This window comes from Drosophila mauritiana, chromosome 3L (genome assembly GCF_004382145.1).
Source record: "Drosophila mauritiana strain mau12 chromosome 3L, ASM438214v1, whole genome shotgun sequence".
NCBI lineage: Eukaryota > Metazoa > Arthropoda > Insecta > Diptera > Drosophilidae > Drosophila > Drosophila mauritiana.
In genome coordinates, this window is record NC_046669.1 from 9,756,944 (window position 1) to 9,778,490 (window position 21,547).

General features: G+C 42.1%; 6 protein-coding genes across 12 annotated transcripts in view; 1 reads left to right on the top strand and 5 right to left on the bottom strand.

Annotated features, from left to right (window-relative positions):
• Positions 1-21,547, top strand: part of LOC117141844 (kin of IRRE-like protein 2) — a 223,601-nt gene that overhangs the window by 103,163 nt on the left and 98,891 nt on the right. The gene's annotated exons all lie outside the window — the stretch shown is intronic.
• On the bottom strand, positions 210-2,824 carry LOC117141840. The gene is made up of 3 exons (XM_033305500.1): positions 2,461-2,824; positions 2,217-2,398; positions 210-1,745 (listed from the first exon to the last, which is right to left on the bottom strand). The coding sequence occupies exons 1-3, from the start codon at positions 2,552-2,554 to the stop codon at positions 570-572; spliced, it is 1,452 nt and encodes a 483-aa protein (XP_033161391.1). The 5' UTR covers positions 2,555-2,824; the 3' UTR covers positions 210-569.
• On the bottom strand, positions 3,664-6,185 carry LOC117141839 (inositol transporter 1). The gene is made up of 3 exons (XM_033305499.1): positions 5,789-6,185; positions 4,985-5,160; positions 3,664-4,852 (listed from the first exon to the last, which is right to left on the bottom strand). The coding sequence occupies exons 1-3, from the start codon at positions 5,970-5,972 to the stop codon at positions 3,722-3,724; spliced, it is 1,491 nt and encodes a 496-aa protein (XP_033161390.1). The 5' UTR covers positions 5,973-6,185; the 3' UTR covers positions 3,664-3,721.
• On the bottom strand, positions 6,435-8,370 carry LOC117141837. The gene is made up of 3 exons (XM_033305497.1): positions 7,971-8,370; positions 7,698-7,870; positions 6,435-7,630 (listed from the first exon to the last, which is right to left on the bottom strand). The coding sequence occupies exons 1-3, from the start codon at positions 8,347-8,349 to the stop codon at positions 6,491-6,493; spliced, it is 1,692 nt and encodes a 563-aa protein (XP_033161388.1). The 5' UTR covers positions 8,350-8,370; the 3' UTR covers positions 6,435-6,490.
• LOC117141838 lies at positions 9,759-12,035 on the bottom strand. Its single transcript, XM_033305498.1, has 3 exons — positions 11,693-12,035; positions 11,039-11,211; positions 9,759-10,977 (listed from the first exon to the last, which is right to left on the bottom strand). Exons 1-3 carry the CDS (start codon positions 11,976-11,978, stop codon positions 9,844-9,846), a joined length of 1,593 nt encoding a protein of 530 aa, XP_033161389.1. The 5' UTR covers positions 11,979-12,035; the 3' UTR covers positions 9,759-9,843.
• LOC117141841 lies at positions 13,389-15,007 on the bottom strand. Its single transcript, XM_033305501.1, has 2 exons — positions 14,708-15,007; positions 13,389-14,510 (listed from the first exon to the last, which is right to left on the bottom strand). The coding sequence occupies exons 1-2, from the start codon at positions 15,005-15,007 to the stop codon at positions 13,389-13,391; spliced, it is 1,422 nt and encodes a 473-aa protein (XP_033161392.1).

The window sequence follows — 21,547 nt, forward strand, 5'->3', positions numbered from 1 at the left end:
GCTGATACTTTAACGTTTAACCCAAAAAATATGTTGAGAGTAACGTTTTCAGTAACATTTAAATAAAATTGGTAATATTTCTGATTTTAAGTATAATATATATTAATAACATTACTATAAGTATTATTAATACTACTACCCAATAAATTAGAGACAATGATCAAATTTTGTTTCCAGACATGCTAAGTTTATTTTAAATGCTGGAAAAACTTATAGAAATGTAAATAAATTCGTTAGCTGCAAAGTATATTTTGCCTCAAATAAATATTATTTATAAGATTTCATATGACTAAGACGACTACTCACAATTATCGGATATTAACTTCTTTTTCGTTTTGTATAAATGCCATTTTTTTTGATACAATAATATTTGTTCTTTAGATACAAACACAGTTTGCTTAAATGTTCACTTAATCTATGAGGTTACCAGAACGTCAAGGGAAAGTATATGAAAGATAATGATATGCACACGAGCAATCACTCGAATGAATAGAATATATAGTATTTAAAAATAGATAACAGATAGGTACAGATAACAGATACTTAGCACTCAGAGATACGGCGGCGCTTTAGGGAACTTTCTTGAACTTCAACAGGCACTCGTAGAGTGTCAGTTGCCTGGTTTCTGGCATAAACATAAATACGGTCAAGCCGACAATAAAACTAAAGACACCGATCGTGAAAAAGAACACAGAGACGGTGATGTAGTGCTCAAAGGTGGCCAAAAGCAGACCCAACTGGAGCAATTGCTCTAGGATTAGGATGCCAGCTAAGCATCTTGCCTTGTGAGCGATGCTAAAGGCCTCGGCTGTGTAGACTAGGGCGGGCACAGCCACGCCCCCAGCTACTATCACTTCGAATAGCAGCATTAGAAGGGCAATGACCAGTAAATTAATGTCATAGAAGGATCTCTTAACAGATTCTAAGTGATCGAACACTCCACCCACCATCACGATGACAACGCCTGCCAGGAAAAGGGATAAGGAACACAGTTTCCTGCGACCCTGCCAATCCACTACGAAGGCTCCCAGGACACTGCCCATAAGGCCAGCGAATGCCAGCCAGTACATGCAGTTCATATCGCATTCGAGGCCATGCCAACTGACGACCATAAATGCTCGATTATAGCTCAAGGACACGGCCAGGGTGGCAAAGCATCTGAGTAGCAGGACCTTGAAAAAGGGCAGGATACGTCGGGCCCAGACTCTCCAATCGGCCACCGATTCTTCCGGCTCCTCAACAAAACGCTCCCAATCTCGAGCGCTGTGGAGTTGCCTGCAGTCTTCCCGCAATCTTACCAACTCGGTGGTGGATTGTCCGTGTAGAGCCTTCAGGGTCTCACCCACAGCCATATCTCGTTCCTGATGCAGCAGAAGTATTGGTGACTCCAGGCGATGAGCTAGTGCCAGGATAACAGCTCCCAGCCCCAGACCAGCCAACGCCATTCCATGCAACTGATCAATGTGCATCTCGTATCCTTGCGTATCCAGTGGCCTCAAATTGTGCCACACGCGAGTGTAGAACACCTGCATGCAGACCCCCAGCCACAGGAATATCTTCTCACAGCTGAGGAGCATTCCTCGAATCGATTTGTGAGCCACCTCGGATCCAGTGACCAGTGCCTGAATCTGGGTTAGCCCATAGGCTGCGCCCACACTGACGCTACTGTAGCAGGCGGCCAGAAAATGCTGGGGAAGAACTACATTCAGAATGCCAGCTATAATCATCAGGAAGCCACTGGAGGTCTGTCAAATAAAAACGATATTAAACAGAAAACTAATAAGATTTTTTATAAAAGAAAAAGAAAATTATATAGTGAATCTTAGAATCGATTTTTTATATATAACCTTCATATAATCAGCAGTTAACTTCATACCAAAACAAATATTTTTCTACCACTCCAATTTTTGTCAATGCGAAATCAGTGCGAATAATTATTTTTTTGTGTAACCTGATTTAGCACTTCGGAAATCCCAACAACCGATCGATCAGCCCTCGCTCACCGCCCAGTGACTATCGCCACTTAATGGCCAATGCAGGTTGAACGCGGTTGATCGCGTTATCAGTTTATTGGATTGATAAGCCCCTAATGGTTAAGTGTGCTAATGGCCGCAGAATCAATTATTGGTGGCATGGAAAAGGGCAAAACTAGGTAGAGATTTCGCTTGGCAGCGCACAGTAGATTGTGATTTATAGTGAGTTATAAAGCTACTTACATATGCCACATTTTTGGTGACACGCTGAACGAATAGAGCTGCCAAAAGGGCACCCACGGCTGCTCCAATAAACCAGCTCATCATCAGATTGTGGGTATTGTGGTTGTTTAAGAATTTGCCAGCTGGTGTATCAAAAATTGACCAGGCCAAACGCATTCCACAGCCCACGAAAACAATCGACGCTGTTGGTGATTGAAAATGAAGGGTAAAAAACTGGATACCCTAAGGTTTTCTTCACTTTTACCAGAGGCCATGGACTGGAACTGAAGGCGGTATTTCCACATTAGCCGGATCCAGGACAACTTGGCCTCTTCCTCTATTGTAGGCAGCATCGGCATTTTAACCTTAATCACAATAACAACGCGTAACGCAATAAAAGCCAAGGGGCTTAACAATTTGTGGCGACGTTTCCGTTTTTTAATTATTTGTCCAGTTGATTTGTTGATTGTTGTTTACTCGAGACTTTTTCATTGGAACCGCTGCTGGCTTGTTTGTCTTCTTGAGTATGTCATTATTTTTGCACTTTGTGTCACACTGATATTTGGCTAAAAAAGCAAAACTCACACTTGTCGGACAGCCAACTCGCGAACGCTACGAATCAAGTTAACCGACTGTTCAGACGCCGCTTGATAAATGAAGGAGCATCGAGCGGTTATTGAGCGAGCACCTCGATTTGGCCAGCACTTTCGATAAGATAACAGTGGGCCGAAACCTTTTGCCAACCCACTTATCGCTCTGATTACTGGATATAAATAAATTAATTAAATTTGAATTTGTATGAAGGCAAAAAATCACATGTGTGTATATGAGCCAGGAGTGTGTATATGAGCCTATGGACACTATTGACGCAAAGAGCGAAAGTTGATTTGTTAGAGATGCGCCAATTGCTAGTTACTTTAGTTGTTGGGTTATGAACATTTTAAGTTTAAAGAAATTCTACAGTTTTCATTAATAATACTAATTTTTATGCCCTTAAATACTAGTTTTGTTATAAGATGAAATAGTATCATCCGTATGATAAATAAAATCATCTATAAAATAGCACATTATTATTATATTTATTAAATTTAATTAATTGCGGATTAACATTTTTAATTCGTTTTACTTTTTGTACACCTTAAACTTGAACTAGTTCCCATTCTAAATAAGGTTTATTTGATCTATATAAAGTCCAGCAAACATATATGAGGCCGGGAATCTTATCAGAGATGTATGGGAACCGCTTTAATTGCCGTTTGGAAATAAACCTTTTGGCTCGCCTTGCTTATCTGTGAAGTTTATACCATGGTGTTCCCCATAAGTATAATAACCATTAGCTTTATGATGATCGGCACAAAAGAGTGCAGCAAATAGCTAACCAAATCTGTCAGTCACTTTAGCGCCGATAAGGCAACGTCACACTCCCACGGTTTCTTAACAAGATTTCAGATTTATTTTGCTAGCGTTATCTTACGAGTATATATGTATATGCCCTTATTTACTGGCTAGGTTCGAGGTGCCTACTTTCAGGCTGGTGGGATTACGAATTCCTGGAACTTAAATTGCGCTTGCAGGAGAGTGGTGTCCTTCGTTTCGGGCATGTACCAAACACTAAAGAGAAATCCTGCCAATAGTAAGCCTCCCAGGATAAAGAAGTACAGTGCCACATAACTGCTATCACTGCCAATAGCTGCGAAATCCACTTGGCAGAGGAGCAGCTGGACAATCATCTCCAGAATATAGGAGATTGCAATGCAAGGCCTTTTGAAGCGTCGTGGGAAGGCCTCCGAGAGATAGGATGAGCTGGGCGCGAAGGCTATGCCAGCAAATAATTGGTAGATGAGCAGCAGCCACAGGGCCATCCGATTGTCCGAGAATGTTAGTGGATGGCTTCCCGCGAATCTGCTGGCCAGTCCACAGGCCAGGCCTCCCGAAATGACCAGTCCCAGGAGCAGCGGAATCTTCCTGCCCAAGGAGTCCAGGGCAAAGGAGGTCGTGAAGCTGCCCATCAGTCGCAGGAATCCAAAGAGCACATATGGACCAGAACTATCGCCGTACACCTCCGTGCTCGTCCATGCCAATGTAAAGGCCACCATCATACTCAAGCTGAGTGCATACAACGCCCTTAGCACCGAAAGGCGAACGAGGGCGGGGAGGGCGTGGCGCCAACCCATTGATCTGTGGTGTTCCACATAGGTGCGGTGATCCCTCACTTGGTCGTAGGTCTCAGCAGTCACAGCTCTCGGTCTTTGAAGCCTGCTCAAAGCTTGAATGGCACCCTGTTCATTGCCCTGCTTCAGCAGGTCCACCGGGGATTCGATGGATAGGAGGAAGGCGAGCAGCAGGGCTATGGAGCCCAGGACTCCACTGAGCACTCCCTGGAACTGCTCCTCCGTAAAATCACTCTGAACATCCCAACTATGGCTGCACACGATCTGCACAAAGATGCCAATCGTTGTGGGCCACTGTTCCGCCGCAGACGTGTGGGTTCCCCTCTTGTAGAATACCGACAGTTCACCTGCCACGGCCAAAGTGGGTGCGATGGCCAGTCCGTTGGCCAATCCATTCATATATCTCCCTGCCAGCAGGGCGTCCAAATCCATTCGGTTCACCGCCATCACTATTCCACCTGTAATAGTGAGCAGCGAACAGAACTCCTGAAGGGATAAACAAGATTTTAATTTACATAAGTGTATCTCTAGTGATATGGACATATTGAAGCAAATTATATGTCGTGATTATTTTTCAAACAAAAGCCGATATATAGAAAATAAGTCTTTTTTTCTTACCATTAATGTTTTGTAGGGAAACCATCTGCTAAAAAATCCACCGAGCAGGGCACCAATAATGGCCCCAACAAACCAGCAAATTTGAACATGGTTGGTAACTTCAAGTTGGACAAGCACACCATCAAAACCAATGCTCCATGCTATGTGAATTCCACCGGTCAGGAATATAAGGGCAGCTGTAAAAAAACTAATTATTAACATATTTTACACATTTGAAATGCAGAACCCAAATAGCCTTATCGGTTAAGATTCTAAAAATGTTTTCTAAAGATAAGAAGTTTCTTGACAACCTGGATGACATTTTAAACTGTCACTGTTATATCTCACATAATTCTATTATCGTAATTTTTAAGTTCACTTTCCTTTTCTACAAAATTTCGAATTGTTTTAAATACAATAGCTAAGTTATACTTTTTAATTTACGAAACTGTTTGAATGTGTATGTTTTGCTGAAAACATGAATGTTAATTATCTGAACACCTCTCATTTTTTTGGCATTTATAGGCAGGCTTCCGCTCCGATAATATCAGTTTCAATCTAATAAATCTAATAAATAAATATTGCTGACACAGAGAATGAATCATTTCTGACTCGGACCTTCACCTATCCAAAATGATGTGACGCGTATTTACCTCACACATAGGATGATAGGGAAATTCGTAGATATATTATGATTTATTACTGCCAAATAACAATTTATCAACATTGAAGAGTATTATTGTACGTCATGACAGTAAAAAAAGTACATATAATTGCATTTTACTGGGAAGTACTATAAATACTCGGAAGTGGCATTTCTCTTACCAGCTCCAACTGCATTAGCCTGCGGCTGATTGCGGAGATCCCGATTGCAGCAAGGACTTGTCTGTGAGTTCTGCAGGATCAGCTCCCGCTGGCGATCGGAGTTCCTGTGGATGTGCTGTTCCGCATCACTATGGATGGGTACGACGTGGAATCCATCGTCTGGAGATGGCCGTTCGGTCTGCATCGGACCTTTTGTGGTCGAACTCACGGTGAAGACTACACGACGCGTGTTTCGGTTCTTGTAGGTGAGCGTGTTGAACAGGTCCCTGGTTTATCTATCGGCGGTCAACTAATCTTATCGGGTATAGATTGATAAGTGGGTGCTTTGATATTTCGGGTTTCGCTATCTTTTAGAGCCAGTTTTTCCCTATCACGACTTCTTAGTATACAAACGCCTGGGAAATGAGCATGTGTTTTGTGGGATTTGTTTGTTTGTTCACATTGGCAGGTAAAACGGCGATTGCCAACCATTACCTTCGGTTTCTCGCCTTTCAACTCTCAGTCTCTTTTAGTTGGCCAAACTCTCTTTCATTAGTTTACGGGAAAGAAGCAATTCGAGAATTGTTTTGTTGACAGTTCGTAAATGATATCAATAGCTGAAGAAAAATACGATTGGGAAATTCAACGCATGGAGTGCTTGCTTTGCAATAAATATTTATTATCTTTGAAATGACTAAAGCGGTAAAAGAAGTATTCCACCAACTAGAAACCCATGCTGATGAATTTACTGAACTTATCCTGGGCCTCTCTCAAAGTGGTCCTTCTGGTTTCCGGCAGGCAAACGAGGCCAAAGAAGAAGCCAAACAGATAGAGTCCTCCCATGACATAGAAGTAGTTGGCTCCGCCAGTAAAGGTCCATCTGATCATGGTCAACACAATGAAGACAAGCATCTCGACAATGAAGGTGAAGGATATGAAGTGCTGCTTAACTTCCAGCGGGAAGGCCTCCGAAAGGTAAGGCGATGTGGCTGTAAAGGCGATACCGGCAAACAGTTCAAAAACCAATAACATTATGACGTTGCCGGTATTATAAGAAAAGATATTGAATTGGGCTGCCACCACAAAGGACATGACACTGCAAACGATGAGTCCTAGAAGAGTGGGCTTCTTGCGACCACAGGACTCCATGCAGAACGTGGCTATAAAGTTTCCCATCCAGCGGCAAATTCCGAATCCAATGAACCAACCCACCGAATACGATACATATCCATACGGACTGGCAAGTGAATACAAAAAGCCGATCATGACAAATTTGGAAATGCTCATGGCATTGAGACCGCGAAGGAAAGCGAGTCGGATGAAGGTGGGCAGCGCCTGCCCGATGCTCTGACCCATGGAAAGTTCCTTGTTCTGGGCCAAGTACTTCTTGTGCTCCGCCAGCTGCTCGAAGGTTTCGTTGGTCAAGGTATACGGCCTCTGGAGTCGTCTCAGTGCGTCAATAGCACCCTGTTCGTCATTGTTCTTGGCCAGCATGATTACCGGAGACTCGATGCACAGCAGTGAGCCAATAATCAGGGCCAAAAATCCATATATAATGCTCAGCACTCCTTTCATATTCTCCGCCGAGAAGGAGTTATACGAAGGGTAAGCCGTTGAGTTCCACGAGGAGGTGTAGATGATCTGCAGGAAGATTCCCAGTCCAAAGCACATCTGTTCGATGCTGGCTGAGACCATTCCTCTCATATATGACACTGAGACCTCTCCGGCCAAGGCCATGAATGGAGCAAACACCAGTCCATTGGCGATTCCATCCAGATAGGAAGCCGCCAACGTGGCATCGCCATTATGCTTCGTACTGGCAGTCAGTATTCCGCCAATCATCACCAGAATCGAACTGAAGATCTGTTTGCAATGGTCTAGTTAATGAAGTAATTGTTGAAGTGTTTTATATTTAATTATTATTACTTACCAAGACATACTTCTTGGCCACTTTGTTTATGAGAAACCAGCTGAGCACAGCTCCTATAATGCCACCAATGAACCAGGCTGCAAAATTATGCTCAGTGGTTTTATAGTAGATTACTCCACTGAATCCAATGCTCCACGCAATGTTCATACCGCCAGAGACAAAAATGAGACCCGCTGGAGATTAAACGGTAACAATATTTAATTTGGTATTTACAACACATATATATAATATTCCTTTTTGTCATACTTCAAAAATTATATTTCTTTGACTCACCTGCACCAACAGCATTAGATTGTGGCTTGTTCTTCTGATTACGACTGTACCAACTGTTATTCACCGTGATGGTTTGCTGGGGCGGACTATAAGGTAGTGGTGCTTGTGGTGATCCGTATCCTGGTGGTGCACCGTAGAACTGTGGGGGATATCCTTGTTGGGGTGGCGGTGGGTGCCCTGAAAATCCAAACTGTGGTGGCGGAGGATTCCAGGAATGTCCCGGCTGAGGATATCTCGATTGGGGGTATCCTGGTTGTGGAAATCCTGTCTGGGAAAATGCAGTATGTGGATATCCTTGCTGTGGATATCCCTGCTGTGGTGGTGCAGTTGCAAAACCCATCGGCGGAGGATCCTGTTGTGTAAAATTGTCGTTTCCCATTTTTTGTTCGTGGTTCGACCGTTCCAGTAAATGGCCAATTTCGAACTGGTTGACGAAATGTCTGTAACTGTAGAATTACCTATTTGCCATGGGACCGAAATTATAATTGAGTGGTACACAGCTTATCACTTCGTTATTGATAAGCTGCAAATGGCCAGCGATAATAGCGGGGCCTCTTATCAAAGCATAGTCGTGCATTTTATTGACCACTAAAAGGTGCCTCCCACGGACTTAGCTCATTTGAATCACTTTCCTCGAAAAAAGTTGGTAAATATTTCATTGCCACTTCAGACGGTAGTGTTAAGATAGTAATTCTAAAAGGTGGGAAAACCATTTGAACGCCAATTAATTAGTTATAAATAATATTAAAATAATGTTATATAAAGATAAAATAAAAATAATTTGAACTTTAAGGGGGAGTCAAAAATTGTTGGCTTTCAAAATATTATAATGATATTAAATAAAAAGTATAATAATTTATAATATAATATATTTATAAAATTTTCAGCTAGTGCCTTGCATTGAAATAAATGATATTAAACGATGAATTTATACTTCTTAATATATTTTTTTTAAATATCAAAATGCTTATACAAACTGATGATATTAGTCGTTTGGTCAAGAGACTTAGTCATTGTTTGAGATAGTGTGCTTCCCGGTGGGAATTCCCCATTATTTTTTGGAACGTATATTCTATTGAATAAAATAAATTCGAATTGTGGTGAAATAAAGATTTTTTAGTACATGGGTTCCTTCGTCCTTGCAAGGACTCAATATTTAAAGGTCGGTTAAAATCTGATTCGTCGACTAACCGAGTACTATTATTGGGCACCGAGGTAGAGAGAAAGACCACAAGTTCTCCAACAAGATCGAGAATTCCCCAACTGATAATAAAGTGCGGAGGTAGTCACTCATCGACATGGTAGTCATATAGGAGCAAATACCAGTTCGTTGGAAATTCCCTTCAAATAGAAAGACACCTAGTCAATACTAAATCAATACGTTATTGATAAGCTGCAAATGGCGATAATAGCAGGGCGTCGTATCAAAGCGTGCTCGTTGGTTTTATTGCCACTACAAGAACCTTGAAAGGATTTGGTTTTTTTAAGAACAGTTTAATCAGCTTTCTATACGTTTCTAGGGTGCTTCCCAATGTTAATGCTATTTTATTACCAATGCTAATATGCTTTAAATTTATTACGCTGGAATCGGCCTTCCCACAAAAATATGTCGTGAATGTCTCATCACCTTATCATACGGTAGTATTAAGATAATAACTTTTTATATGGCTGTTGTAAAGCATTATGACTTAGGTTGAAAAATAGGAAAGCTAGAAAAGAAGCGCCAAATAATTTATACTAAATTATTTTTTATTATGTCATTCCCCAGTCTGAATGATTAAAAACAGTGAGTATCGTTATGTGGAGGAATACAGAGGCCTTTGACCTCTTGCAGTTTAATAGCAGATTTATTAATCTATAATTCCTTTGAACATTAAAAGCGGAAGTTAACGAATTTATTGAACTGCTCCTGGGCACCTTGCAAGGTCATCCTCCTTGTCTCCGGCAGTGTAAGGACTCCGAGAATGACTCCCGCCAGGTACATGGCTCCCATGACGTAGAAGTAGTTGTATCCTTGAGCCAAATTGAAGTCACAGACATTTATGATGAGGAAGACAAATATTTCGGTGATGAAAGTAAAACCGATAAAGTGCTGCTTAACTCCCATGGGATATGCCTCCGCCAGGTAGGCCGAGTTGGAAGAGAAGGCCATACCCGCAAAGAGCTCGAAGATCATTATCAAGACGATCACATGGCTCATATACGTATACAAATTGTACTGTGAACCCACGACAAAGGCCAAGCCGCAGCTTACGAGCAGGCCAAAGACCGCGGGCTTCTTTCGGCCCAAGGACTCCATGAAAAAGGATGGGATTAGGGATCCCAACCAACGGCAAAAGGCGAATCCTATGTACAAGGCGTTCGCATTTCCTAATTCATTGGAGACTATGATCGAAACGGAATAAGTGATGACCACAAAGCTGGAGATGCTCATCGCATTCAGGGCGCGCAGGTATGCAAGTCTCATGAAGGTGGGCAGCGCTTTGGAAATGCTTTCACCCTTTGACATGTTCTTGTTGTAGGCCAAGTAGCGTTTGTGCTCCGCCAGCAGCTCGTAGGTTTCCTCGGTTAGCACGGCAGGCTTTTGTAGACGACGCAGTGCGTCAATGGCCGCCTGTTCTTCGTTGTTGGCCAGCATCAGAACCGGCGATTCGATGGTAAAAAATGAGCCCATAATAAGGGCCAAAACGCCGTAGATTGTGCTCAGCACACCTTTCATATTCTCGGACGTAAAACCATTGTATGTCATATACGAAGAATATGTCCAACTCGACACATAAATGATCTGAAGAAGTATACCGGTTCCAAAGCACAATTGCTCCAAGGTGGCACTGGCCATGCCCCTCATATAAGGAACCGAGATCTCTCCGACCAAGGCCATAAATGGGGCAAATACCAGACCATTTGCAATTCCATCTAGGTAACATGCTGCCGTGGTTCCAGCTCCATTATGGTGGGTGCAGGCAATAACCAATCCACCGATGGTCACCAACACTGAAGAAAATTGCTGTGCGTAAAAGGAATTGATCAATAAAAACATACACTGCGAACAGGCTTCCTTCGCTTACCAGAACATATTTTTTGGCCACCTTGTTGGTCAGCGCCATCGTTACCAAAGCTCCAATAATTGCACCTATGAACCAGGCAATGTAATTGTGCTTGCTGGTTTGGTAATAGATTGGTCCTCGGAACCCAATCGCCCACGCTATGTTCATACCTCCAGAGATAAAGATGAGACCAGCTGAAAGAGTAACAAATATATAGATTTAGGTCTGTCAAAGGATTGGTGTCAAATTTTAATCTCTATTGTCAAATTTTCATCAGCTGTCTGCATAATTGTTTAATTCAAATAAATAAATAGAATCTTCCCGAGATCTCCACGTTTATACGGACAGGTTCTGATCTTGAGCTGGAAAGTACCTATTTACTATTTCGGGTCGAAACGCCCCTACTATTTCTTATAACATTTTATTTTTTAGTTAAGTATTTTCAATCACAAATGATTTTAATGGAAACATAAATCACTGGTATATGCCGTTCGATTAATGTGTCGTGGTACTAAAATAATTAAATTCGAATGCTTGACTACTAGCACTTACGTCATCGTCATCATAATCTACTTGGGAAAAAGATTCGTACTTCCAACACTAGAGATTAGATTAACCCCGTGGTCAACACATCAGTCGGTGACTAAGCTGATGGATCTAATGAACTGAACTCACCTGCGCCCACAGCATTGGATTGAGGTTTGTTCTTTTGGTTGCGCTGAAAGCATCCTCCTGGTGGATCCACTCTGGTGTGTGGATCCCGCGGGGGCATTGGCGGTGGTGGTGGTCCGTATGTCTCCGCCGGTGTGATGTGTTGCGGCTGCCCTGGCTGAGGATATCCTGGCTGTGCAGATGGTTGTGGATATCCTGGCTGTCCTTGTGGAGGATAGAAGCCTATTGGCGGCGGGTACTTGTCGTTTTGCATGGCCAACGGCGGTGGGGCAAACTTATCGTTCTGCATTTCCGATCGCTTTGTATCTATTTCACTCTATTGCGAAGACAACCTGCTCCGATAGAGGTCGATTTGAAACTGGCTAATACGGGGGCTGGCCAAATGATATTTATGTGCGCTGCTATCGAGCCTTGCCCAACTGATAATCAAGTGCGGATTCAACCCATTATCACTAGGGGGCGGCATCTATTTCAGTAAATGGTTCAAAACTTACTACACGCGTCCCCGATAAGGACGATTATCGCAATGTTTGTGAATAATACTTTATGATGTACATATGTGGTATATAAAACTCTCTTCAGATCACAACCCTTTCGAATTCAACGCAATTCAAGTAACGGAGAACGGTTATTCCCCTGCTTTTTCTGTTGGTATGACTGATCATCCGCGCCAAAGTCCGTTATTAGGCCTGATTCATACCTTTCATACTCGCCATATAATTATTAAAAAGTGATTTAATTGCTCAGATAAGAATTTTAAGAGAATATTTGTTATTTAAAAAGCATGGATTAATTTAAGTTTACAAATTTTAATAAAGTAAAGATCAGAAAGAGGTATAATTTTTTTATATCCTTTATTTATCAATGTTGTTGAGTACCTAATGCCATATGTATATTTGTCATTTAATATCATATATGTATTTGCTGATATTGATTGTTTCTGCGAATTTTGTGTTGGTTTTATTTATTGGCAATAATTAAAAGGAAGTCATTAAGAAAAAAGAGGTTATTAAATGGTATATTTTCGGCGTGATTTGTTTTGTTTATCATTATATCTTTTACTGAGTCCCAAGTAAAGCAAACCTTACGAAATGTATTGTTTTCTCTGGCTCAAGGTCAAGGTCACTTTGTTGTTTTTTATTTTAAATTATTGCGTTTTCGTCTGCCAGTAGTTTTGAAACATATCTTTATGATGTTTCCAATCGTTGCCAAAAGGGAACACAATTACTGTGAGAGTAGAATTCAGAATAAGTAAATCTTATTATTATCTTTTGGCTTTTTTATTTCTGACAAATAAGTCCAACACTGCCGACCAGATTTCCATAAAAAGCGGAACTAAATGGTTCTATTTTATGAAAAGAAAGAAAATCGATTTTCCTCATTAGGATGTTTAGCCAGGGCTTCAATAAAGTATTCCGGGAATTTCCACGTTTTGACCAGGCTATTCGACACACGGATATGTACTTGTCTGTATTGATCTTTTTATGATCAATACTAAACTAACTCATTCAGCGGGTGTGCCAATAGTAATTGCTCGTTATCGAACCTAATTAAAACTTTCTTATCATCACTTATATCATAACTACATAAACTACTACTACTTTAATGCGCTTATCATTCCTTCTGTTTAAAACAAGGGAAAATGCATTCTTTATTTTTGTTATATATAAACATTTATTTCCCCCCTGCCCACTTATACCTAAAAGTCCTTGTTGAACCACTTTGAAAACTTGAGCTGTGCTTCTGCCAAAGTAACTAGCCTAGTTTCCGGCAGGCAGAAGATTCCGAGAAGAAAACACACCATGGAAAGTCCTCCCAGGGAGTGAAAGTATGCTGTTATTTCAGCGATCGATGGTAAAAAGCTGCAGAGGAGCAGTCGTGCGGCTTGTTCCATTATGTATACTACAGCCACCATATGTGGTTTTATTCGCAGAGGAAAGCCTTCAGTGAGGTAAGCCGCAGAGGCACATTGTCCCAGTCCCGCGAAGAATTGGAGACTGAAGAGCATCACCAAGGCGGTGATCATGTGAGGTGTTCGGCCAAATAAGTTGGCATATGCAATGGCAAAGGCTCCGGTGGAAAAGATTCCGAAAAGGGTTGGTTTCTTCCGGCCTGTGGTATCCATCAAGAGCACAGCAAAGAAGCATCCGCCCCATCGGAGCAGCCCGAAAACCACAAAAGGCCATGCATACAAGCAGCTAACCAACTGATTGCCGGTTTCGTAGAGAGCACTGCAGACGATGGAGTTCAGGGACAGGACTCCCAACAATCGAAGGGCCAGAAGCTTCAGGACCGATGGATACCCTTTCTGCAGACTCGATCCTAAACACATTTCCCTGTTGGCGGCCACATATTGTTTGTGTTCATCCAATCTCAGTAGCATTTCACTGGTCACCATATAAGGTCTTTGAAGATGCCTCAGGGCAACCAACGCCCTTTGCTCACTAGATCGCATCAACAGGTGGACAGGTGACTCCACACAGAGGGTAAAGGCCAAAGCAAGGGCTATAACTCCGTAGACTATGGATAGCACTCCATGCACCTGATCCGCCACAATGGCCACGTTCCAGTCCACCTGCCACACGGCCGTGTAGATCAGCTGCATCAGGATGCCGGTGTTGAAGCTGAGCTGCTCCACCGTGGAGGCCAAAAGTCCACGGATCTCGTTCACAGAAATCTCGCCCACAGTACTTAGGGCGGGAACAAATACCAGACCATTGGCCAATCCATCTAGATACCGGGCGGCTATAATGGCACCTGGACACTCTGGCCAAGCGAGGAACAGTATTCCGGAAGCAATAACCAAGATGGAGCTAAAAATCTGCAATGGCAAGGGTGTTCATATTAACTAAAAAATAAAATTTATAAGGTATTCACTATTTGACTCACTATTTCTTGAGTTATAGAAAATTATTTAACATTATTACAGGAATTTTGAAATATTACAATACAACCTTGATGTATAAACAAAAGATTCTTAAGAAGTTCCCTTTAAATATTTTTCTCCGGTCTACTCACATAAATGGGCTGCTGTGGCAATCGGTGAGTATAAAATGCTCCAAAAAGGGCTCCAAGCACGGCAGTTGCATACCAGGCGATTTGCATGTGCACGGTCCGCAGGAGTTGATCCCGATGGGCGGAGTGAACGGCGAATCCGGCTCCCCATGCCAAACTCATTCCTCCAGAGATTAGGATGAAGGATGCTGATCCGAGCGCGGTCCATTGGGAGTGGTTCTTGTGGCCCAAACGAAGAAAGGTGGCCTTTTCAGTGGTGGCAAGCGAGTCCTCGGGCGGCGGCTCACACTTCTTGGGTGACATTTCCGATTCATTTACGCGGTGTCGGAACTATCCACTTCTATTTATAAGGGGTCGAGATGGGATCGTTTATCAGCTTATCTCACCGCAAATCCATAACCATAACTGTGGTTATGGCCGTGACCATAAAGTCATCGACAGTAGCACCACCCATCAATCCAAACAGCGAAAATCAATATGCTTCTCCCCGCAGTGAAGTGAAGAGTTTTAATTAACAAAATTTCGGCCGAAATAAATCATCGACGGGGAGTGTAAGCGATAGCTAATCAAAGTTTGCTTATAGTAGTAAATAATTGGGGCTTAGTTTACACACATGGCTGGGGCTAGATGCGATATGGATATGTCATTTTGCAGAATAATGGCATACTGCTGAAATTAATTGGGTGTTATGGCAGAGACGAAGGAAACTTTGTGGGTTTCATTACGAAAAAGCTGAGCTTACGAAACGTTACGTGAATATTTCTTTTTGGGCAGAGCTAACCAATCTACTTTTACCCAGCAGGCATATGAGCATTAATTTCAGATTGCGAGAACAAGATCAATTTTGAATTATTTATTTAAATTTAATTTGCGATTCCCTCTGTTTATTGCCTTAATGAGAAAACACTTGTTTATGCTAGTACGTTTACTGATTATCCGGTGATAAAATAATAATTATAAAATAATATTTTTACAATTCGCGTTTTGTTAACTGATTGAGGGCTTTTAATTGACGCGCTTATCTTGTCTTTTTTATCTGAACATTATGGCTTAACAAATATTATTGTTATATGTAATGTTTTATAAATCTTACGTATTGAACTTACTACACATTTAAGTTTTCAATCGGATAACATTCAACTTTAAATTCCTAGCTGCCCCAGTGAATATTACCAGCTTATATCACATCTGATGGCGACATTTGCATCAATTTTCGCCAACAGTTTCGTGGCTAAGCGAAAATTTCTGCCGACTGGCAAGAAAATGGGGAAAAACCCAGTACCAGTCTCCAATTTGCAGTACGTCTGCCACTGCATTGCGGCAGGCATATTAACTCCGGCTGGCAGATTAAACACGGCCACAACCATTGGCAATATCATTGCATTTGCCGCCTGGTTTATGGGCTGCATTACTGTTTGCGACTGCCGGAGCACCGGACTCGTGCGTATGCCCAAAAAAAGCCGGCAACAAATACTCAGGCACTCAGGCGCACACAAACACTCGGCCACATCTACATAAAGAAAGGTGGAAAATGGCGCAGAAACTTTTATCGCAGACGCTTTTCCCGGCATTTGTGCCTGCGATTCCAGCGATTTCCTGGCCAAGAAGGGATAGTTTTCGAACTGAACTTGCTAGCAAGTTGGCGATAGTGTTTGACTATGTGCGCACACCTTTGGCTGGCGTTAAAATAAATTTAATTTTATCGCTACATAAATACCGACTGGCAAGGGCGCAGAGAGTCCTGTGCGATCCTTTGGAGTTTCCTTGGAGTTCGTAGGAGCTGCCAAGTGACACATCCGGCTGCCTGCAGGCCATAAATCCACGAGGCATACTTGGAAGTCTCGTTACCATCGACTGGATTTTTCACCCACATTTTAATTAGAGCAAGCCCATCCGTCGATCATCCGAATGGAGCAACACTTTTATGACCATTGGGGCGAAAATATAAATAAATGTTATATTGATCTGTTGCCATTTTATGGCCCATCGCAAAATGGGCAATTTTCCATTTTTTCCCGCCCGCCTCTTCAAAGATTTACGAGCTCCGTGCCAAAAGAGGAAATGGAAACGAAAATTGTATAACATAAACTTGGCTAGAAACAAAAGCCAAGTGGGCTCGCATCGTGCAGAAAATTCTCTCTGCTCCTACGGAATGTAAAAATGAGAGAGAAAACAGACTGGTTGTGTGGCAAGGAAATTTGCGGCGGCTGTTGTTCGTCATATTGCGCATACGCCGCGTGTGCACACGTAATTTAAAATGCATATTATGACAGCCTTATGATGCGGTGACTGCAGAGGATACACACATGAGCCGGCCCAAGACAAAGCCCCATTCAATTAGGGGAAAGTTAAGGACGCGCAAGGAAAAGTGCTGCCAAGGACAAGGCCTCACCTGCTGACTTAAGGGGTTCCTTCAAGTTTTAGCCAACTTTTCAGTAAATATTTCCCCAGAAACTTTGACTTTGGCCCGTCGATGTTCGATGTTCGTGTCCATTGAATCGCATAGCCTTCGGGCCCTCAGCCTGCCATAAGCAATAAATCGCCAGTTAATGTAGTGAAATAATAGACTTTTTCTTACTGCATGTTTACCCAACTTGTAGTGCTTTGTTTTTCCTGGAGATTTACTGACGGCCTCTCGGAAATTATGTTTATGCAAATTTCAATAAAATGTCAAGGAAACCGGGGCACAAATTAATTTATCTGTGCGTGCGAGGATGAGTCACAAATCCTGATTAACTTCTGGCCCGAAATAAAGAAGACAACAAATGTGCACTTTACCCGAAGCCAGAAAGACAATACAATTGCTGCGGCACACACAGCTCTTATATTAATATATGGTGTATATCCCGACGAGTCCTTGTGTCGCTTAATGCAAGCTAATAAATTTCAGCGACATTTGTACCTTTGGTTTGGGGCGGGGCGTGGTGGCACACTTTCATTGTTAACACGAGGCGGAGGCGTCACAAATTCCCAGCTTTTTTTTTCTGCCTTTGTCCTTTCCAGCGGAACGTCGACGAGTCCGACGTCACGAGTCTGGCAAAGATGCCTGAAAAATAGCTACAATTCATTCGCAACAGCAGTTGGAGCGGGGAGGACCGAAAAATGTAGCCGGAGTAGCGAAAAAATGCCTTGGAAAGCTGCAGCTTCTTGCGGCAGGAGCTCTGAAATTTAGTTGTTGGATCGGTCCGTTCAGGCAAGTGATTTGTTTTGCTTCGTTTGGCAACAAATCAGAAGATAAACGACATCGATTGCGGCCAACGACATGGTTGCCGGGCCCAAAAAGGATTCGCCAGCCGCAAATTATGAGCCCTGCCCGATTTTATATATACTCGTATATAATTGGAAACCCCTCGATATACCTGTATGTAAGTACGAACTTAAACGAAACATTGTTTGCAATTAAAATTGCATTATGTTTGCAGAGAGTGCCAAACAATTTTGGTAATTTTTTTTTTGCAAAGCACTTCTTTTTGTTGCACCTGTCCGGATGGCAATCGTATATTTTATTTGTCCCCTGCCATGGGGCATTTCATTTGCTGCATTGCACAACCAACCGAATGGAACGTTATAGTTTTCGCAAAATAATTGAAAACAATTTGGATTTTAATTATTCACAGCCCTCGAATGAGAATGAATAGTGAATGAATATTTATGCGGCGAGTATGCGCACTATTAGGGGTCAATGATCTTCGGTTAAGTCCTGAACTTGATTCATTTAAACAAACTCCCAAGAGATTTGCCATAATTAAAGCGAGCTGAACAGCCCAGCCAACTCATTTGCATACGCAATAACAAAAGCTTTGGGCCATAAAGGTTGATAAACTTAACGCGAGATACAAAATGTAAATGAGTTTGGTCGCCTCTTTTGATAGCTGAGACGCCATTTTACGCGCTCATATGGCTAATCTAATTAAATGTTGTGTTTTCGCTGGAATACAAGACACTTACAATGTTAATTTAGCGGCGTATCTTAGTTGCTTTCACTTTTAACGAGCCACTCAAACTCGAAGTTGGCGTATCCTGGGATAATAACTTTTATCACACCTGCCATAAAGCTGGCCCACACTAATGGCCATGGCCCACAGCAGCGGCAGGGGCCATAAATCAATCATAATTGTCCTTGTTAACTGCAATCATGAATATTTCCTCGTCGTGTGCATAAAGCAAATGACAGTCATGCCATATACATAACGCCACACACACACACACTAACCCAAACACGCACACACTCAAACACATAACGTAACATCACCATTCCCTGTGAATATCCTTCGACAGGAATTCCATACGCTTGTGGATTTTGGGCCTAATTGCTGCTGCTGCCCTAGCTGCTGCTTCGAATTCGAATTTTGGCAATGGACCCCTGAATTAGGCCCGCTGAAAGATTGCATCAAATGAGGTTTAATTAATTTTCGGACCCACACCCGAAAACATCGTTTGACAGCAGGACGGAAGGACAGCGGAGAGCAGGGAGCAGGGAGCAGCGGGCCATTGTGTTCGGCCACGCCCCTTGTTTGCTTTAGTTAATTGATTTTCTTTCAGTGCGTTCCATTTGCATAACAATCCCGGCTGCTGCCCTTCCGAATCAAAAGTGGAATGTGGAAAGTGGAAAAGCGAGCGGCGAAAAGTGAAAGCGGCCAAAAGCCACCAAAACAGTCGTTGGTCAACAGTTGCGGGCTTTTTCGTTTTTGTTTGATGTCGGACCGGACAGCAACTAAAACTGAAATTAGACCCCGTGGAAATTGCCATTGGCACACTTAAATACGGGTTCACTTTAATTTGAGTTTTTTCCATGCTTTTCCCTGGAAAACCAATAAAAATGTCCCTAATAGTTGGCAGTTTAAGTTATAGGAATGGGGTGATAGCTTAAGTGCTCTCTAAGTGGTTAAATTATAGAATTACAGTTTTAATTAGTCTTGACTGGTGGAAGGATAAGTCATTTCAAGACAAAATATTTGTACCTACTTATGAACTTAATCACTTCATAAATATATAATAAGTTGGAGTTTTCCACGCTCTAGGGGGTTTCCTTTGTTTATTGAAATCGAATAAATGTGCATTGTCTGGATAGTTGTTGCACTTAATTGTTATGGTTTTCTCAACTTTCAAATAATAAACTCACAAACAATTTAGCTACAGAAAGGTAAATATGGTATCTTGTAGTAACAAGATAATTTCTTAAAACTTCAGAAGTTCTCCTCAACTTTGCTGAGTAAATGAATGGGTTAATCAGTCCGCTGTGCATGACATTTGAGACACGCCTACGCATCCTTCATTCTGAGCCGAGATGTGCGTCCAAAAAGGACTCGTGCACGTACGCAAGGCCACGATTTGCAGCTCATTAGCAGCCACAGAGTCGACACATGTCCGAACTGCTAAGCGGGCTCTAAATCACTGACACGACGCCGGGTCTTCGATTCCGTTGCCCGGCTCAATTAGTCAACAATTACCAGCGACAATCCAAACTGGCCAGGACATCGGCCAGTTGCGCTGAGCTGCGGAAGACGGCTCGTCCAGGACACGGGGCACTAAATGCCAGAAAGAGCGGCTGTCTGCCGCGGGTCATCTCTGCCGGTGGCTAATGGCTTATGAGTAGTCACGTGCCCGGGATGCCAACGTACTCATTGCCTGTCGGCCAGCTCCTTTCACTCGCAGTCATTTGCCATGTGAGTGAGTCACGCTAACTTTTCAGCGTAATTTTGAATAATTATACAACAATTACAAGGGCCTGGAACAGGCTTTGTTCACTTATAAAAAATAAGAATAAAATACATTTATAATTAAAATAATAATTTCAAAAATTATAACTATAGAAAAATGGATCAACAAATCAACTCCCTATTTTTAGAAGAACAAGATATCATATTGCGCAAACTATTATATTATTTTATATTAATATATTTAATAATAATTTTTTATTTATATTTCTATATATGAATTTTTCTGTCCTGCGAAATGTATTAAAAACATTTAATATTTGAGTGCAGCCTAGATGAGTGAGTAAAGTTGAATGTATGCCAGTGTAGCGCTTAGTGGTTTCAGGACCTGTTCCCGGACCACATCCTGGCACATCCTGCCAGACGCCGGCCGCAGCTTTTGCCAGTCTTATTTCCGTGTTAATAAAGTCAAGTGAATGCGCTTAATCAACACATGGTGAGTGGCATGGGTTCCTGAAAAAAAGGATGCGCTCACCCTCCTGCCACTTGCAAAAATGCACACCTACACAGGGTTATTTTTTCTCAAGAAAAATTAATTAAATAAGCTCGTAAACTTTTGGGCGCAGCGAAAAGGGAAAAGCGAACTTTGGTGCATATCCAAAACAAATTTTTCTGTTTCATTTTGTTAGGGATTTTTATTCGACGTTTGGCTTGTTTTGTTTGTATTTTTTATACTTTTATATTTTTTATATTTTATAAAAAACGCGTCGGGCTGAAAAGCCAAACTCATTGCCATTAAAAACGCATTATCCTTTGTGCCTTTTTATGACTTTTCATTTGAAGAGCCGGTGGAGAGGTCCCTGGGTGCTGGTTGCGTGTTTATTTGCTGTCGAGCCGTAAAAGGAACTCAATATGATAATGCATACATCCAGCTGGCTGAGATATTACTCCAAGGACCATATACATTCGGATAAATCTAATGAAGAGCAATCGCATAACTCATGGGGCACAAATTCTGCGAAAGACAACATTTAAAAGCCGCTTGCCAAAAACAGAAGGCAATTCGCCTAAGCAAAAGGAGCAATATTTACACAGCCAAGATGAAATCTAGAAAAAATGAAGGAGAGACGGTTATTGTTGTATTTCAACTGGGATTTGCCAATTTGGGCGCCTCTCTTGCGATTGT

Excerpts from the sequence above, each read along its gene's own strand:
- LOC117141840 (XM_033305500.1), bottom strand. The coding sequence starts at position 2,554 with ATGCCGATGCTGCCTACAATAGAGGAAGAGGCCAAGTTGTCCTGGATC. Across the intron at positions 2,399-2,460 it reads GTTCCAGTCCATGGCCTCTG|CGTCGATTGTTTTCGTGGGC; the intron begins GTAAAAGTGAAG and ends AATCACCAACAG. Across the intron at positions 1,746-2,216 it reads TCACCAAAAATGTGGCATAT|ACCTCCAGTGGCTTCCTGAT; the intron begins GTAAGTAGCTTT and ends TTTATTTGACAG.
- LOC117141839 (XM_033305499.1), bottom strand. The coding sequence starts at position 5,972 with ATGCAGACCGAACGGCCATCTCCAGACGATGGATTCCACGTCGTACCC. Across the intron at positions 5,161-5,788 it reads GGCTAATGCAGTTGGAGCTG|CTGCCCTTATATTCCTGACC; the intron begins GTAAGAGAAATG and ends GTTTTTTTACAG. Across the intron at positions 4,853-4,984 it reads TTCCCTACAAAACATTAATG|GAGTTCTGTTCGCTGCTCAC; the intron begins GTAAGAAAAAAA and ends TTATCCCTTCAG.
- LOC117141837 (XM_033305497.1), bottom strand. The coding sequence starts at position 8,349 with ATGGGAAACGACAATTTTACACAACAGGATCCTCCGCCGATGGGTTTT. Across the intron at positions 7,871-7,970 it reads ATCTAATGCTGTTGGTGCAG|CGGGTCTCATTTTTGTCTCT; the intron begins GTGAGTCAAAGA and ends TTTAATCTCCAG. Across the intron at positions 7,631-7,697 it reads TGGCCAAGAAGTATGTCTTG|ATCTTCAGTTCGATTCTGGT; the intron begins GTAAGTAATAAT and ends CATTGCAAACAG.
- LOC117141838 (XM_033305498.1), bottom strand. The coding sequence starts at position 11,978 with ATGCAGAACGATAAGTTTGCCCCACCGCCGTTGGCCATGCAAAACGAC. Across the intron at positions 11,212-11,692 it reads ATCCAATGCTGTGGGCGCAG|CTGGTCTCATCTTTATCTCT; the intron begins GTGAGTTCAGTT and ends TTACTCTTTCAG. Across the intron at positions 10,978-11,038 it reads TGGCCAAAAAATATGTTCTG|CAATTTTCTTCAGTGTTGGT; the intron begins GTAAGCGAAGGA and ends TTTTACGCACAG.
- LOC117141841 (XM_033305501.1), bottom strand. The coding sequence starts at position 15,007 with ATGTCACCCAAGAAGTGTGAGCCGCCGCCCGAGGACTCGCTTGCCACC. Across the intron at positions 14,511-14,707 it reads TGCCACAGCAGCCCATTTAT|ATTTTTAGCTCCATCTTGGT; the intron begins GTGAGTAGACCG and ends TTGCCATTGCAG.